Here is a 20,304-nt window from a genome sequence, read left to right as displayed (position 1 = left end):
AAGTCGCTTCCTGTCTGTTCCTATATATGCTTAGATCTTTAAAACTACGCAACGGTTTTTGATGCGGCTTTTTTAATCGATAATGTGATTCAAGAGGAAGGTTATGTGTTTAATATAGTAGAGAAACGCTGATATTTTTAGGGGTTTCTAATGGGATGTCGTAAATAAACACATTTATTGTTACGAGAAAATATGGCTTACCTAAGCGATTTTAAGCAATACAACATTAATCCTTATCCAATTAAGCACTTTAAATATATTGTGCATTTGATATAGATAAAATTAGGCCATATTATGTCATAAAAACGTTTAATTTAAATGAATATTTTTGAAAATATTACAGATCGGAACTCCTGCGAACCTACGCGTTTATTTAATAGAATTTACTTACTAGTATTAAAACAGTTTACTTTAATTTTGTTTACGGTTTTAAACTATTTTCGCTCTCTAATATTAAATCGCAACAATTTATTAAATTACAATCAAGAATCTTCTTTGTTTTTTTTTTGGACGTCTATGGCTGGAACTCCACAAATGAGATCGTAACCAATTTTGTATCTGCAGCTATCGTCCCATAATTACTGGGATAGAAATCGAATAATATATAATAATCGAAAATGGAAAGTTAACGCTATTAATATATAAGATTGTAGAAATGATAATGATCTAGCCGATCTCTGACCAGTTTCCAATGCTTCGTATTATGAGAAAAATCTTATAATAAAAACGTTTTAATTAGGAATGCCATTACGACTGCACTAAGAGTATTTATTAACAATATATAACTATCCCTCACTGATTTTGTTTGCGGATAGAACAGGATTCTAAAAACATACGATACTTACAATTTATTTAAGATTTTTCTCAAGTAGTGTTCCGTTGAAAGTTTGCAATTTAGTCCGGATAATTTTTAGATAATACTGGTTGTCGGGACTTAGCTTCGTACGTTATTGAATTTAACGAAAATTTTAGCATAATAATTTGTCAGTTACATATAGATTACACAGCCTCCTTTTAGACGGAACACAAAACTAATGAGTATAGGTGTTTAACAATGTGATGAATGAGTGGTAACTCTCCAGGCTTACACAAATACCTACCACCAAGTAGTCGCGCTCCTGAATTTTATTAAAATAGTTGATTAAAATTATATTGAAAAAAAAAACAGCCAGCTCTTAATTAACTCTAGCGTGGAGATTGCAAGTATAAATATCCGCTTTCTACTCCAGTACTTTGGTATTTATTCTACTAATACGGCGCAAAAGGAGCTCTTTAACTAATACGTTTCATAGATCCTCGAAATCAAGAAAGTAAAATGACAAAGTAATAAATTTACCTTATATTTGTGTTTTTTTTTTTTTTTTAATTCTTACAACTAAAAGGAGGTTTGACTATGGAAAGTTATAGAAAATTCTTTTTTCCAATTTTACTCTTCTTTAGTCAAGACTTAATATTTACAATTTTTCGACATATATCTTTATTTGAGGGATCTCTCCTAAGATGCAAAGTTATAATAGTAATATTCTTCCATATATAATGAACTAAAACAAAACCTAAAAAATAAACAAAAGGCAAATGAGCTAGCTAGATACTGTTTTTATTTCCAAGATAATATTTTCTTAGCTCATCAGTATCCGGGTAACCCTATCTATCCCGGGAGCAGCGCCGGGGCGGATAGCTGTAAATATCGGCAGACGTTAAATCACGCCGAGAGACATTTTTCGGATCTCACCCTTCGTTCGTGTCGAGTGCTGTCTGGAGAGATAGCGCTGCGATGTGTACCGACAGAAAAACAATGCGTCCTTATACTGAAAATAATATATTAAGTTTTTGTTTTATATTGAAATGTTGTTATTTTAAAAATAACAAAGGCACGTACACACTTATGCACGCTTCGATCGATTTAGCCATTAAAATGTATAATATTCATACATATAGATTCTACAATTAAATTAAAACGTTTTTTCTATACGTAATTAATTTTGTTATCAACTCATACATACATATGCAGTCATTTTCTTGAGCTTTAAACGGTATGAATTTTAATACTAGATTTAAGTACTACAATCTATTTCACTTGCCTAAATAAGATAGGTTCAAGTAGGTAGAGTAGCTTAAAAAATATGAAAAAAAAAAAATAAAAAAGAAAATAGAAATATTTTTAAATAAAGTACCTACTTCAAAACACTCAACTAAATCTCACTTTTTCATAAGAATGATATTTCCCTAATTCAAGAGTCCATCGTAGCTGTGTATGAAATAAATAAATAAATAGATGTTTCTACCGACGGTACCTGGGCGGGGCGTCCGCCTCATTATTTAGATATTAATCCCTGTCCCTCGCCCTTTCCCTCGCGCCGTGTCACGTTCCGCGGCGTTTTTTAATTAATATACGACACTTGTGGGCTTTACGGCGCTTTATGCTTTTTATGCTCTCTGTGAAAACATTTTTAGGTCACTAAAATAATAGGTACGGTAAATTTTAAATGAACAATAAGTATATTTATTTACGGATTATTTTTTTACAAAAAATTAATGTGTTATTGAAATATTTTAAAAGTGATATTGTTATGTGTACATCTATACATATAATATAAAGTTGGAGTGTCTGTTTGTAATATTAAAATAGCCCTTTTTACTCAATGGATATGTATGTATACACGGTACAAATATCAAAATAACATTTTTTACAATTTTTGTCGGTCTGTCTGTCTGTTTGTTCTGGCTAATCTCTGGAACGGCTGGACCTGAACTGATATAATAAGGAGTAACTTAGGCTACAGCAATATATTTTTTATTAGTTAAATTCAAACGCGTACAAGATCTCGAGCACAGTTAGTAATACTATAAATAAAATTACAAATGCCTCTGTGTAAAAGATTATTTGTGATACTATGGATACATATGGATTGAGTAAAAAGAGACTATTTTAATATTACAAACAGACACTCCAATTTTATTATATGTTTATTAATATGCCTGCATTTTTATTCGCCAGACAGCATCACAATCAAAATTTTAGGATTGCAAATTGATGAGAAACTTTGAAAATATCACGCGTTTGTATATTACTTAGTATACTTCTGTTATAATCCAGCAGTATCATTAAAACAAAATTTACGCTTGCTTTTTAACGATATAAGTTTCAAAAATTAAAAAAATCCGCATCTTTTAGTCTATTGAGAAAGAAAATTTTATTAAAGTAACATTGAATTATTATTACAATAATTCAAACTTATTTATAAGGTAATTTATATGATCTTAACCGATTATTGCGGGTTCAAACCCAAGCAAGCACCACTTATATATATGTGCTTAATTTGTATTATAATTCATCTCGAGCTCGGCGGTGAAGGAAAACATGCATTCCACCAACCCGCATTGAAACAGCGTGGTGGAATATGTTCCAAACCCTCTCCTTAATGGAAGAGGAGCCCTTATCCCAGCAGTGGGAAATTTACAGGCTGTTACTTTTCTACTTACTTTACTTATACGTAAAAATCATGGATCAATTGAGTTCCTTACCTTTAACAAAACTAAAGACGATGCTTTCAGGTATTTATTAATTAGGTGACCATTTAATTAACGCGTATTAATTTAACAACCAAGAATGCAATTAGTAGTTGTTCTGCACTGACGTATTATGCTGCAGCGTCAATTGGAGCGTTCCAAGCCGTTGGAATTGATTTGGATAGGTTTTTATTACTAAATGTTATTTAATTTTTTTACCTTTAAAACTCATGTCACTAATATTTTTCAAAGTGGAGTGATCTAATTTACGATTACATATATTTTTTTGGGAATTCTGACACGGTATTAAGAAGCATCAAGATAAATAATATATTTGTAATATTTTATATTAACGTGGTTATTTTTATTATTAAAGCTATTAATTTCGGGATATTTACCATGTTTTTTCACGAGACTCTCGTGAACAAGACATTCGTAGATAATGTCGAAATATCGAGATTCACTGAATAAAAATAAAAAGCATATTAAATATCCCGAAATTAAAAACTTTAATGTGTTTATAATGTGTATATTACGATTTCATATTAAAAATACACTGCCTCTTTGGTTTAGTGGTTAGCCGAGCACCGGTGTTGAACCCCAAATCATGACGTTAAAAGTAGCTGAGTTATCTTTATGAGAGGCACACAAAGCCGTTGTTTCTTCGCCTAGCGTTATTTCTTTAACGTTTGTATCGTGTAGATTATCAAAGTTTAATAGTATAATAGTGCATTTCGTTTTCATACGTTTTTGGTTTTGTGGTTGGTGATATTACTTGGTGGTAGGGCTTTGTGCATAGGAAGAAATAGTTAATATGTTTTACAGCGTCATTGTCTATGGGTGATGGTGACCACTTACCATCAGGTGGCCCATATGCTCGTCCGCAAACCTATTCCATAAAAAAACACTCATCATGTAGTGCACTTACCAACAAATAGTACATTTGTGGGTTTCAAAATTGAAATGAGTTGCACAATTAAGCCATCTAAAGAAAGGCTATGAACATCTTTATTTGGTCGTATGACTAATAAAAATATATTAAAGGTAAGTTAAATGTAAATGTTATCGCAGTGAAGGAAAGCACCGTATCGCATAAAATTGTGACACGTGTATCTATATCTATCTACTATCTATCTATATCCATTGAACCGCATTGGTGCAGCGTCGTGGATTAGGTTGCATACCTTCTCGTGAGGATATAATACTTATCCCAGTGGTCCATTTACGGCTGTCATTTTTTTTATGGTAAATATATTTTTTGGATAACTATGATGGCCTACATGCGGTGACTTGCACAATTAAAAAAAAATATTTTCATTGAAAATTATCTACAAACAGAAATTGTGGTGTTTTTTATATATTTTGAACCATAAAACGATATTTCTATAAAACGTCGCAAAATCTCGAACATCGTTTTATAGCTCCTTTAAAACTAGGCGAGAGGGCTACCCTTAGACAGTGGCTGTCAAACCGTGATCACTCGTGTTCCTTTTCACAATTGATGAATGCGAGTGAAAAATAAAACACCAAATCCAATAATGTAAAAGGCATGTCGCATTTCAAACATTTACTTGCTTTAGCGCATTATGAAAGAAAATAATGAGTGTATTTTTTTGTAATGCGCGCGCACAGGATTACATAATGAAGTCGGTTAAAAATATGAAGTTGCTAGTTAAACTATTTTAATAATTAAGTGTCACGCTGCATAAAATAGAAAACTTCACACCTTATCTTATTACAAATTACACTTATGATTGTTGAAATTTGTGAGTGAGTTTTATATTATCTTGTAGTAAAGTAAGAAGAAATTATACCTATCATAATAATCATTATTCCTTTATTTTAATAAATTATTTGCAAGCAATTAAAAATTTGGTTTTAACAACTGAAGGAGTAGAACTAACCACGCGCCTATGTACATGAGTACACATAACTTCATTTTTAATTAAAAATATATAAACTTATTAAACTACAAATATAAAGAATGTTACAATTAATTATTTAACAAATAACACTTGTTACATTTTAAAAAAAAAATGGCAACCTAGATCAAAACTGTGGCTTTTGAGCCCGCATAATAGAAAATGAGTTTCGGTTTTGCAATAAAACATTTTCTTTTTAACGAACTGAAGAATGGATTCTATTTTGAAATATCCGATGTCTAAAACGGAATAGGATATAGCGTTTCCGGACTTTGAGAACCACTGCCCGGGATTATAAGCCACATCATTGTGCCCGCTCCCCCGGGCCTCGTAATCCCGTAATATCGTCGCGTGTTTATTTGTCATATAATTGATCAATCTACCAAACACGCTTAGTTCAGGGTGCGTTATAGATCATGACTTAACGAGATATATCAAAACAGTAGGATTAATGATTGTTATAAGTACCTACTTATGCAAGGTTTCACCGAAATAACGCATATAACGTACTTAGCTGGTACTACTTAAGATTTCCCCTTTTTTTAGGAGAATGCTACTCCACACGTTTTTAAAGATAGGTTTCCTTACGATATTTTTCTTCACCACAGACTACGAAATGAATTATAAAAATAAAATGAGCACTTGTCAGTGGTGTATTCTGGGTTTCAATCTGCTATCTTTGGTTAAGATTCCCCCTCTAACCACTGCGCTACCTCGGCTCGTGACTAGTAAAAAGAAACTGGAGTTCAATAAAGGGTGTTAAGCCGATCTAGTTAATTTACATAAAACGATTGTGAACTCTCCTACTCATCGATATATATGTGCTACGTATAGTTCGCTAATTGAACAGCGCCGTTTAGTTAATTGACTAGGCGTTTAATTGGATGGCTAATTAAGCAATAAGTCTGGGACATATATACCTACTATTGGTATCCGTCTTCGTATTTGCCATCCCTCACCATCTTCATCTTTAACCACTTTTTTCTTCTCTTTCTATTTCCTATTACAGGTATCTGTCATGCTAACTTCTTATTATAAGTCATAAATGTATTATCAAGAAGGCTCATCGGTATTGTAAGGTATTGTTAATATCTCTTATCATCATTATAATTATCTTAATTTAAATAATTGTATTTAACTAACATGACTTTGTATTTTTTAAATGTTAAAAAAGAGTAACTACTGAGTTTCTTGCCGGTTCTTCTCGATAGAATCTACTTTCCGAACCGGTGGTAGCTTCACTTAATTGTAAAATGACGATTCAAAAGTGTTTGTAAAAGCCTACTTGAATAAAGTTTATTTTGATTTGATTTGATATCACTTACCCTTAATTGTATATGACATACTCACATCATAATATATATAAGGATTTGACAAATAAATAATTAAACGCCTTTATTAATTAAACGCTTTATTATTGAGATGAGTAAAGAGACACAATAAGACACAAGACTTTGTTAACATGAGGATAACAAAAGCTTTTTCTCAAATCAGTTAATTCTTACCAACTCATAACAATAAGACGTTATTTTCGTGTAATGACAGAAGTTATTAATATGTATTGTTGGAATAAACATCTAAGTCAAACGACATATGCGTCACGTCACACAAAATCTTTTCAAAAAAAAAGGCGGGAGTTTGTTGGCAGATACATTTTTACCGCCATGATCATTTAATACGGTGTAGGATTATCATTGTGGGTTATTTGTGTTGCAGATTAAATGTTTTTCTTTTATGATAGATTGATTGGTTTTTGTAAATTAAAGTTCATTGTTTTTAGAGGTTACACTATTTGATTTTTTTTTTTTGTGATTCCTACTTCTGGTTCTAAAAGTATTATATACGAGATTCGAATCGATTTTAATTGTTCATTCATCGATAGATCGATCCGTGTCAAAATAACATGTAGCTGTCACACAGTAAACCTGTCAATCACTTGGCGTATTTTGTTTGACAACTGACAGTTCCTGACCTTTGCCCGCCATTCCTACTTTTTATGACGTCATTATTTAAAATAAAGTCACATTAAAATTTATTTATATAGACATAGTTAATTAAGTTAATATATTTACTTCGACAAACAAATCGCTAGGTTATTACCCGCAAGTTGAAATAGACCTAATCATGTCATAAATTTAAGACCGACAAAGATTTAAAGTTCATTGACCCATTATCAATAAACACACTTATAATCATATCGGTTTAACTGTCATTTCAATTCTAAATCAAGAGACATATACTCTTCTCCAATCATAACACGAAATAAACAACATTTCATAACAAATTGACACGATATAATTGGTCGAGCTGGAATAATCTAAGATATTCGCTATGGTTTTGCGAAAACATAGCGTAATGCACAATATAGTTGAGTTATGAGCAAATTATATAAAATACGTATATCTAGGGTTTCTTTACCTTTTTTCCTACTTCCAGGCTATGTGTATAAATGACGCGGCAATCACTGTATCGAATAATCAATTCTCCTCTTGTTTATAGTCCAGGAAACGTACAAACAAAACTCCTATAAAACTAATGTAATAGTGACATAAACACTGAGAATAGAGCTCCATTTTGTAAACAGGACACATTTTACGACGCCGTCATCCCATCGCGTTTCGGTTCGCACGTGTACATCGTTACACAAGTACATGCACAGATATTGAAATGTTGTAACTAAAGTTATAAAACACTGTCGAAGATAACATCACTACGAAATTTTAAATGTCGATATTCTTTTGTTTTTTTTGTATTTATGACGAGGAGCTATAAAGACGATATGGTTGGAAAGAACGTTACTTGTAAGATGACGTCACAAAGAAGTATGGAAGAAACATGCCGCGCTGACCAATGTGAAATTGGGATATGGGAAGGATGATGATGATGAGGATACTTATGGATATTGAAATTGATTGAATAATCAATGATGATACACTGAGGGTATGTGGACTTCTACAAGATTTTCTTTGAACTCCGAGCAGGATCGTATTAAACTAACTTTAAAAAATCATTTGTCCTTCTTCAAACGATAGATAGATGGCATTTGTTTGCGTGTTGATAAGTTTGCGTATTAAATACTAGTTGTCGCCCCGGGCTTGTTTGCTTTCCTGCTTTGTGTGTTCGTCAGGTGTTTTCAAATTTATTCAATTTCGATTTAATGATTTTTTGTCGTGAAAGAGCAATAGACAGATAGACTGATATCGTTACTTTCGTATTTATAATATTAGTATAGATGTTAATGCAAAAGTACCATATTTGCTTAAGATGTTATCTGTAGCACTTTCAGTTACAATTTATTGCAATATTAGGAAAAATATCGCTAATAGGTATATCACACCTGGATCAAAGTTTTGTAATCTAAGCCGTAGCCCAATTTGGAGACAATAACAAATTGATATTATATATTATATTAATGACAGCCGCTATTGCCGAAAGGCATTTTGTCATGCAATCAATAAGATATCAAGTTATTCTACAGTCAGGATTTGTGTCGACAAAAAACTGGTTACGCTTATCTAGTAATATGTTATTGTTTTGTGTAAGTCAATTTTTAAATGACAGTATTGTTATATAACGAAGCTGTTATATAGTTGTGTGTGTATATTTCAACACTTTGACTTCGTTGAACGCTGTAGGAGCAGAATTCCTTTGTTTGCGGTTTCCGCTAATCGCCGCTAATTCCTTACTCAGCTCTTTGCTTAATTAACACCTCGGAGTGCAACCTGCTGTTATAGACAACACACTTGTTTGTCAAACGTTATTTAACGAGTATTCTACTTTATAAATAACATGTCAATGAAGTTGTCATTTACGGATAAAGTTGAACAAATTGGATGTGTAATACGAGTCTAATGATATTTATAATTATTTCCGTGTAAATTATGTTGAAATGGCTTATTAATAATAGTAGTCGAGGAAAAATAAATCAAGAATTTTAAATAAATATTATGAAGTCCTAATTGCAACTCGATACACGCGCTAGATATCGCAGAATCGAAGTGGCAACATCACTCCGATATTATTGTACGACGTCTTGCGCGATGCGGTGTTGCCGCTCCGCGCGACACCGCTCTCGCCTCTCTCCGGCGTGCCCCGCAGTCTCGCTAGAGCGCCCGCCACATTACAACGCTATTTCACGCTTGCAAAGATGAATTCAAATTCCTCCAATTCGTGCGAATTGACCTGGACAAAAACCGAAATTGATCCCGAAACCGATATCTCATGCAAACGCGAACGATTGTACTGGAATTCGGAAACAACGATGAAACTCATCGAAATATTCGAGAAAGATTGCAAAGAATTGTGGGACAATAAGCACCCATCGAACAAGGACAGGTCGGCGAGACAAGCCAAGCACGAGTATCTGGCAAATGTGTTCGGTACGACCGCCGAGGAGATAAGTAGAAAGTTACATAATCTGAGGACACAGTTTAACAACGAATTGAGAAAGATAAAGCGCAAGCAGGCGGGGGGCGAGGGTACAGCGGGGAGCAGCGGGTGGGAGTATTTCGACGCCCTATTGTTTCTGATGCGAGAGCCCCCTGTCGACCCCATCGACAGCGTGGACGGAGTCAACCTAGCGGTACGTGAACGTCACTTATTGCGTCATCAATATTTACATACATTGCGTCATCCGTTAAAGGTTACTGTCGTTTTGTAGATAGTTTTGCATCATTGTATAAAAGTGAATGCTGACTGTTGAAATTATTTTAATAATTTTGACCGTGACAAAACAATTACAAAATTCAGATACGAATATTTCCTTTCGATAAGGATTGTTGCGAAAAAAATATTAGTATTCAATTTCATATCTAATTCGAAAAACGCAATCGGTATTTACAGTTACTTGTTTTGATATTAAAACTTTGTTACATGTTCGTAATAAAGGAACGAATGGTATTATCATTAGCGCGTGACTGGTATCGAATTTGATTACTTTTATGCATGAGCTTCAATCGTTCGATTCTGATAAAGGAATTTATATTTCGAGCGTATCACTGAAAATACAAACCTTTTAACTTTACTTGATAACAGAAACTCATTGGTATAAATTTTATATTTAACTAGCGACCCAACCCGTCTTCGCACGGGTGCACTGCTGATACTAAAGTTATCAGTGTCTTTTTACTATATTGTCCACGTATTATATACAAGAAACCTTTCGAATCACTCTATCTATTTAAAAAAACCGCATCAAAATTTGTTGCGTAATTTTAAAGATCTAAGCATACATAGGGACTTGGTTTAATACCTTTTGATATTTAGTATTACATTTAATAGTATTTCTAATGACCGTAGCTAGCAGAATTTCAAGCCGATGAGGATGCAGAATTCGGTGCACGGGTCAACTTGTCTATCACCAATTCGCCTCCCAGAATGCGTAAACCAGTTCTGAGGGTAGCTGCCTCCGCGCCCCCGCCGCTGCCCCCGAGCGCCCACCCCATGATGTGGCCAGAGGAGCCGCGACCTCGGATACGGCCTGGAATAAACACTGATGAATGTCAGGTAAATTGACCTCCCTTTGTCTTATTATTACGATTTCTATTATCATACATTTTAATTATAATATCTATATTGCATCAATCCCCAGTGATTTTAATTGGTAGGATTTGTGAAACCGTCTGGGTACGTCGTTACTCGTTCTACCGCCAAGTAACAATACGAAGTATTGCTGTTTAAGGGTTATGTAGATATTACATGATAGAATAACATATGATGCGACAGAATAACACTTACATCGTATGTTTTTGACGGTAGAATGGGTGTTGTGCGTTGTTTTGATACAGCCGGTTAAACTAGTTACCATCCTAGTTACATTAAATAAAAACTCTTTTGTACCCAGAGCATCAAATGTACAATTTGTTAAACCTAAGTAATTATAAGTAGCGACACTCCCTAATTGAATTTCTAATTAATTTTAAGATAAGCCACGTCCAGTGCTGTCGAAGCGTAAGCTGTTAGTGTCGTTGCTATCGCTTGCTTCAACATTGGATAAGATTATGTCATTTTGACACATTGATCAAAATGTTATCGTTCATAATGTTTAGTATGGCGTTTTAAATTATGTATACTTTATGTAATGTAGTATGACTTTGACAAGATTCTAAAATGTTTGTGATCTAGAGTTTAGAAGCGTATTGCGTGTATACGTCTTACTGTAGCTTTTGTTTTTCAAATTCTCTTTCGGAATCTATATTATTTATTCATATAATAAATGTTAAAATAACTCTATCTGTCTTTCTGTCTTCCTCACGATAAAACCGCTGTAACGAATTTGATGAAATTTGGTATGAAGCAAACTTGAATTGCGCGGAGCCGCGCCCAACTAAAAGTTTGTCATATTCCAAATTGTAACCAAGTTATAATTTCAGGTGTTCGGAGATTTCGTTGCTTCAGAACTCCGCACGCTCAGGTCTGACGAATCTCGTAAGAGACTGAAGAGAATTATCCAGAAGGCAATTCTCCAGATCGGCGAGGAGGAGGACGTGAACATTATCACTGGATAGCGCCGAAACCGTCTTGCGTCTGAATCTTCAGATCTCTTAGAATGAGAGAAGGCATTCGGTGGGTCAGAAGTCTGATTTTAAGGATCGGAACCCACTTGCGCGACTAAGCGAAGCGAATGCTTTAGCGACATTTTTTGTAGCTGTACTATTATTCATCATACAACACTATTCAAATCTGGTTGAAAAAAAAAACGTCTTGCGATCGAGACAGTTATTCTATCAGTAACAAGTTACTTCAAATTAGTGTCAAAGTATATCCTTAAACTCGAACTGCTACCTATTTATGATCTCCGTGTTCGAATATATTTTTTTACAAATCTTAGTAGGAGGTAAATTCGCTTGATCGTAAAGGGTTTTGGCCCTTATTGTGTCAATACTAGTGTCAAACCGTTAGTATAAAATAAATTAGAATTATATTCAATATGTATTATATTTTCGAACGTACTTATTGTAAATACTTTATATACAAATATCTTACTATTTAATTACTGTAGTCATGTGTATTTTAAAAAGTAACCTCAACGGTTTCTAGTTTATATTCCAAGTAAAATTATATAGATATTGATGTTCTATCTCAGTGTTAGTATCGTTACAAAGTACGTAACGAGTATATAATAAATAAAACTATTCTTTCTATAACGTTAATCCCAGATTATAAAAATGGCCAATAAATTGTCGAACATTAACAAGAACTACAGAGATTGTAAATAATATTATTTGTAGTTATTAACAATTTGTTAATGTGTTAATTATAAATTACCATGAATAGTTTAATTGGCCTTTTGTTATATAATGAGAGGCATTAATAATGTTTAAAGTAGCTCCTATATTCATAACAATTAAATGTATCTATAACACGTGTATTGGAAATTATTAAACGATTATAGTCGACGTGTTATTTTATTTTTCAACTTGACGAAAACCCGGTTTTACTCGTGTAAAATAAATAATGAAAATACAGTTTAACATTTATTAATAATTTACTGACAATAAGTTTCCATTGAGTTTACCGTAGCCTTGCTCGAAATTATTATTTAGAACACACTCTTACTGAACGCACCCGTAAACATCAAACATGACCGCCCGTTGCACTTTAAGACATTGAATTTTATGAATTTGATTACGAAATGTCTCGATTATACGAATTTGGCAAACTAAAAATAATTATTTTTTAACGATCTATAATTATGGACTTCATGTGTATAAGTTTGACAGAGAAAAGAGCCACATGAGTCCGCCAGTTCTTCTCAGGTCAGGGTGTTTTTCTTTCCGAACCGGAGGTACTATTAATAAGTAAATGTAATGCTCTATTGATTAAAGGAGTTTGAGTTTCGATAGATTTCAATTGGGTCTATCCAGACCCCTCTTTCACATTGGGCACTGGGCCCCGCGATCGATAGGGGCCTTCTCAGATCAATAAATGAGTATAATATAAATATTTGATTGTTAATAAAAAGAAATCTATAACCTTGTTTATTTAGCCAAAGGGGCCCCATTATCCTAATAATCCCAGGGCCTCATAGGTTAAAGATAGCCCTGGGTCTATAATAGACCTGTACGAAATTATATTTTTCAATATCAACATTCCCTTAATTAGTTGTCAAATATTTATGACGTCGACATAACTATAATCTAGCGAACTTCTAATTAGAAATAATAAAATAAGTATCTCATAGCGTTCCCGTTGAGTGGCGAGATAATAAAGCGGTCATCAATTAGTCTGTCTGTCGTGTCGCCGATAGTATCGGGGCGGCGCCTCTGCGTCCATTGTTTAATCGTTAGGACGATTAGAGTTCCGTTGTCCCGGAAAAAGAAAAAGGCGTTCTGTTTTCTTTAGCATTATTGTGTGGTTTTTGTATTGTTATTTCGTATCAAACGATAAATTGTAGGGGTTTGGTTGAACGAAGTTCTTTTACGCTGTTTATAGTAAAATAAAGTAGCAGAAATTGTCACATAAGAAAAAACGTTTTGGCCACCTCAGGCGACATTTTCATCTTTTTATTATTCTCTCTCTCTTTATTGTTTGCGGTTTAATATGATAGTTTTTACATGTTATTCTTAACAATTTAGTTATTTTCATTTGAACACACTTAAACGTTGTTTATTTGGTTTTATTATCTCAACACATTTTTTGCGCTTACATTGCAAACGTTGGTTGTATCAACAAAATAGATAATATACTAAACTCACTCAAAATAATGTACTACAGTATTGAGCACTTAATAAGATCTTAAAAAAAGTCCACGATGGTATATTCTTGTCTTTTCAGGATAATCCACAATAAGCATTTTTTATCCTAAACTTTTTGCGATAAATAATGACTTATTTTCAAATCGATTTTAAGCAATACAGCATTAATCCTTATCCAATTAAATACCTTAAATACATTGTGTGTTTAATATAGATCAATATGGCCCTTACAGTATGTAATTTAAATAAATGTTTTCGAAGATATTACAGATTTAAAACGCCACGACGTAGCGATTTGTATCGTCTATTGACAAAAAAGCTGTGAACTTTGTAAGACATTCTGTAGTATATTCAGTAACAATGCGAAGCCGGGTAGGGTCGCTAATTATTTCATATATTGCAATAGCTACTTCCTTCCAACCGGGTGTCGACACCTATCATATATTTTTTATAGATTATGTCAATGCCAGACAGTTTGTCTGCCTCGTTGGTCTTTTGGCAAGAGATAAAGCCGCAGATACCAAAAACCTGGGTTAAGAGTCGATAGTTTATAGGTTTATCTGTAGAAAAAATCTCAGTAGTAACCAGTACTCAGCCAATTGGAAGTGTATACACTCCGATGCTTCGGTAAGCATGAAAAGCCATTAGACCTACGCCTCAACTCTTTACACTTGATTCGGAATTGCCGTCCCATTATGAAACGCACCTGAGTTTGGGGATATTCTTGAGGGCTAGAATATAACCTGCATGGTTAGATTATCACTCATGAGATTGTAGGCTGTTGAATTGGGCTGTAGCGACATCACCACCATCACAGAAAAGTTGTTTTAATTTTATTTTAAGCAAAAATGGAATCCATTTGTTACATTCACCATTCATACAATTTTCAAAATAAGATGAATTGGATGAAATGTTATATTGAATAAATTGTGTTTTAAGTAATACTAACAAATTTATTTAAAATAAATTTAATTCAAAAAAATCAAAATCAAAGTATACTTTATTCAAGTGGGCAAAATACAAGCACTTTTGAATCGTCATTTAACAATTAAGTGTTACTTAACTTAGTAAAATAAACTAAAATATGTCTGGGATTAAAAATATTCCTTTTAATTAATTTGTCCTTCAATTATAGTTACACAAAACATTCATTTCTATCTGAATGCTTAAAAAATCGCAAATACAGAGCGGATTTTCTCCGAGTCAACCCGAACAAAAAACAAAAACCGAGTTTTACTTTACGACCGTATTTGCCGGTACTTATACAATGCATCCCTTTTATTCGAATTGTTTTATGTATATGGTATCTCACTTGCACGGCCGTCGACCCGGCTCCGGCAAAACGACTCGCAGTACTGTACGCACATACAATAATATTGAGTTTGGACGTTGCTATTGACTTCTATTAATGAGTTTAAATAACTGTGGTATCGTAATTGAGGCGTTTTATGAATGCAATATATTTTATAATCAAGATGTGAAATATTTTTGACAATAATATTATATTATGCTCATTAAATTTGGGTAAGTTTTGAATTATGGTTTTACTTAGGCTATCGCTTTTTTTTTTAAATTATGAAATAGACAGAGACACAGAATATCTTCCTTTTTATTATATAAGCATGATTAATAATTGTCATAATAGATTATACAAATGATAAAAAATGTTTCATTGATATGGGTCTGAAGATACATAATATTTAAATTTATTTCAGCCATTCATATTAATTAAACAACACAAAATACTAGCAATAAAAGATAAGCTAGTCAGTCAGTTAGTTAGTTTTATTTATTTTAGTTATTTGTACAAAAGTCAGCTTCTATTTATTTCCACACTATCTCGTTCTAATTACTAGGAGCGCATGACTCAGTAGATAGTGTCGTGACTTGTAAGACGCAGTAAGCAGTGGCGATAAACAACGTGTTCTTCCTGTATTACTACGCTCATTTTGTAGATAGACATGCTAATATCTAGAGTTTATTCTATTTAAAGAACTTGCCATATGAATTATTTAAAGGATAAATAAATAAACATATATGTACTCAGATTTTAACTAATGAATTTCGTCAGTTCTTCTCCAAAACCATTCTATACAAAGCCATAATTCCACTTAGATATCAAACAAATAGCGCGAAATGTTTAAATACGACATATTTACAGCTCCTTCAATGAACTCTGGCAGGAAATTGGGTATGAATACTCAATTACGGTCTTCATTCAATTCATTTGAATATGGAACATGAAGGGAATCAACGAAATGTTTGACTGATTTTGATCACTACACAATTATGAGCATTACAGTTACGAATAATTCGCATACAATATATATTTAAAAATAGAACATTTTTGAAAGTTGATCTGAAAATAAAAACAGATTTGACACACGCTCGATTATTATCTTTTTTTAAATAAAATAAAATATGGCCAGTGTTATAAAAATCAAGTTACCGTAATGATAAATAAGTACTCCAATTAAATTCATTCCCTCAGTTTCATTTCACGCTCGGCGAGTGTCACCGACAGAGCGAATTTTATTATTCTCTGTTTTGAAACTACCTGCAAAATGAACGGTATAATCGCAACGATGTTTTATATTTAATACTAGCCGCCCATCCTGACTTTCCACATGTAAAATAAGGATTTTATCTCGTGCTATTTTTAACCAATGAGATATAAACATTCGCCAACTGATCTTGTCGCCTGTAATGTGCTAATGCATCGTACTAGTACAATACTTCCGCGTATTTTTGCACATCATCAGCCCATTTTTGTCCAATGCTGGACATAGGCCTCTCCAAGTGCACTGCATTTTTTCAGGCTTCTTACATATTGTCTAGAATTTCTCGTTCGAATTTCAAAATTATAAATACTGTAACTTATCTATAAGAATTTCCCCCGATTTTCAAAAGATACTTTGGAGAACTACATATCTCTCGTACAAAGTTTGTTCGTATCTATTATAATTTTGGCAGTTCTCCTCAAAACCGATTAAACCAGGTACCTAGGCATACAAATCGTCTAATCAGTTATCTAAAAAAATCAAACAAAACTTCTTTATAATATTTATATGAAATGTCCAGTTTAATTTGACACAAAAGGGACATTCTTCTTAGTTCCCAAGGTCGCACTATCAATATAATGACTGATTTTTCAGTGTAACTACAGGCACAAGGGACATAACAACTTAGTTCCCAAGGTTGGTGGCGCATTGACGATGTAAGGAATAGTTATTATTTCTTACAGCGTCATTGTCTATGGGTGACCAATGGCCAAGAAAAAAATTATATTGCTCACATTAGCAAAATAACAGGCGGTGCTGAACACGTGCCACGTGGTTAATTTGAAAGCATTCTATACGTGACACTACAAAATAACAATAACCCGCTATTCATATACAATTAATATTAGAATAAGAGATTGGCTGTAACTAACTTTTACTGTAAGCCACCCTTATAATTAAAATTAAAATAGATTAAAAATTACGGGTGGAGGTTTTCCTCTTAGATTTAAATATGTCTAACTTTGATGTAAAGATCTGACCTTCGAAAATGTTTTAAAATGCTACTATGTTAGATATAAAATATACCTACATCATTCTTCCTCATCATCGTTATATACTTCTCCTTAAAAGATCATACTTGTCTTATGTGGGGTTAAACCTTACATCTTAACAATTTTCATCAAATTCAATTGTTTAGCCGTGGCAGCATAAAATAGTTAATTTCACAATATCAGTATAAATAATCTTATTATGTAATTGTTTAAATAACATCTATATAATCTAAACTCTGCCGACAAAGCTATATCCATCATAGTTTCTGCAAAATCCTTTCGTGAATAACATACACTATGTTTTGATTTTATATTATGAAAATTATTCATCCCAAGAGTAATAACGCCAATTTGACTGGCTATGTGTAAGAAGACCGATAGATAAGGTTAGGTTAAATTAGATTTTACAGCAACAGATGCCATCTCGCCGTTGGTCATAAGTACCGTTTTATTAGCATATCCCTCCGTTTGATTTTTGTAACCTATCCCATTTGGGATTTGAATGAGCTGAGATGGCCCAATGGTTAGAGCGCGGGCATCTTAACCAATGATTGAGGGTTCAAATCCTGGTAAGCACTACTATATATACCTATGTGCTTAATTTGTGTTTATAATTCATCTCGTGTTCGGTGGTGAAGGAAAACTTCGCGAGGAAACCTGCATGTGTCTAATTTCATCGAAATTCCATCACTTGTGCATTCCACCAACCCGCATTGGAACAACGTGGTGGAATATATTCCAAACCCTCTCCTTAATGGAAGAGGAGGCCTTAACCCAGCAGTGGGAAAATTACAGACTGTTTTTTTTACCTTACGTATCCCATTTGGAACCACATACTAATTAAGTATTCTAACTCCTAATGTTAATACTCTGTATTCCGATTTGATGCTCAGTTAGCCTGTGACGTTGCAGGCACAAAAGAAATAACAACTTAGATCCCATGGTAAGCAACTAACCTATTCTTTAGCCTTCAATTAATTTCAACTTATCTGTTTGAAGACGAAACGAGTTTCACTATTTTCTCTTCTATCATTATCATTGCAAGGCACATTCCTTTTTTTACTCCGAGGCGAATGCTAGGTAAAGTTAACTTGTAATATACACATAGTTTATATAAGACAAATGTAGATTGTTCGACAAACTATAAGGTAAGTACCTACGTGCTTTTGAAGAATCTGAGTAAGCAATTCCGAGACATAAAAGATCAAAATATTATGTTTAATAAATTCATCTAAAAGGTACATGTCTTATATTTACATAAAATTATAGTAAAGGTACATAGATGTATAACATAGATAAATAATCAGTATTCCTAGTTACACTTTTTTCTAGTTTGACTTTTAGCTTAATAATTTATAAAATATAATTATGTTGCAGATGTTTACACTCAGTAATATTATACTGAGTCTGATATTGTCATCATCCTTTCAAGTCCCGATGGCCTCATGTTACGCAATTAAACCTTTTTTATTATTTTCATTCATTCCGGCGTTACGGCGCGTTTTAATCGGCTCCCGAACCATTCATTTTGTTCGGGACCCGTCAACCGAGACGCTCTTGTGTAATGTTCCGGTCCTTCGCCGTCTCATTCTGGTTTATACGAGATCGTATATAGCTGTCCCTTTCTAACCACCGCATGGTTCTTTTGTGACTTCAAAGGAGATTAGGGGACGCGGCACGTTCCTGAGAAATCGGCAGATGTTATAAGTTTTGCCAATGTTTGGTTTTCGTTACCTAAGTTTGATAACTTCGACAATCGAGGCTTAACGGATTTAAATCTTAAAATATCAACTCAATCCGAGTTTTGGTACTTTTTAGAAACTTTTTTCATGTCTCTTTTGATAATGAAAGAGTAGATTATTTAAAACACGTTCAGTAAAATACTCTTTCTTATAGATATATATTCTAAACACTTCTATGTTACAAACGTCTTTTCATACATGCAAGTTAAAGCAGTTAATGGCTTAATGGCAATTAAATTTAACTATCATTAGATATATATCGTTAGATAGCAACCTAAAAGCAATCTATAATTGTCACTTAGAAAACTCGAATTAAATCCCATAAATTCAATCGGTACTGACAAAGTTCAAAGAAATCTATAAACTGTCACTTGGTGGTAGGCTTTTGTACAAGCCCGTCTGGGTAGGTAGCACCCACTCATCAGTTATTCTACCCCCAAATAATAGTACTCAGTATCGTTGTGTTCCGGTTTGAAGGGTGAGTGAGCCAGAGTAACTACAGGCACAAGGGACATAACATCTTAGTTCCCAAGGTTGATGGCACATTGACGATGTAAGGAATAGTTAATATTTCTTACAGCTACATTGTCTATGGGTCATGGTGACCACTTACCATTAGGTGGCCCATGTGCTCGTCCGCCAACCTATACGAAAGAAAAGGAAAAAAAGCTACTATCTAGTACTATCTAGTATCAAGAAGTATATATACTTATAGAATCTTCCAGTGAAGAAGAATATTTTTGTTCCGAGACGCTACTAGACTGTGTATCGCTGAATTTACATATGTATTCCTGATTTCCGTAAACATATCAACCGGCAAACTGCAATACTTTGTATTGTAATATTCCGGTTTCAATTGTTTGTGAGTCAGCCTTACATGA

The 20,304-nt window shown here is 33.4% G+C and overlaps 1 protein-coding gene across 1 annotated transcript; it reads left to right on the top strand.

Moving 5' to 3' along the window:
• The first annotated feature begins 9,516 nt into the window (after positions 1–9,516).
• Positions 9,517–12,829, top strand: LOC124533791. Its single transcript, XM_047109307.1, has 3 exons — positions 9,517–10,014; positions 10,731–10,937; positions 11,804–12,829. The coding sequence occupies exons 1-3, from the start codon at positions 9,580–9,582 to the stop codon at positions 11,936–11,938; spliced, it is 777 nt and encodes a 258-aa protein (XP_046965263.1). The 5' UTR covers positions 9,517–9,579; the 3' UTR covers positions 11,939–12,829.
• The last annotated feature ends 7,475 nt before the right edge of the window (positions 12,830–20,304 follow it).

The sequence above is a fragment of the Vanessa cardui genome, chromosome 11 (assembly GCF_905220365.1).
Source record: "Vanessa cardui chromosome 11, ilVanCard2.1, whole genome shotgun sequence".
NCBI classification, from domain to species: domain Eukaryota; kingdom Metazoa; phylum Arthropoda; class Insecta; order Lepidoptera; family Nymphalidae; genus Vanessa; species Vanessa cardui.
Note: the sequence above shows the minus strand (reverse complement) of the source record. Positions and strands in the feature narration are given on the sequence as shown.

Excerpts from the sequence above, each read along its gene's own strand:
- LOC124533791 (XM_047109307.1), top strand. The coding sequence starts at position 9,580 with ATGAATTCAAATTCCTCCAATTCGTGCGAATTGACCTGGACAAAAACC. Across the intron at positions 10,015-10,730 it reads TGGACGGAGTCAACCTAGCG|CTAGCAGAATTTCAAGCCGA; the intron begins GTACGTGAACGT and ends TAATGACCGTAG. Across the intron at positions 10,938-11,803 it reads TAAACACTGATGAATGTCAG|GTGTTCGGAGATTTCGTTGC; the intron begins GTAAATTGACCT and ends TTATAATTTCAG.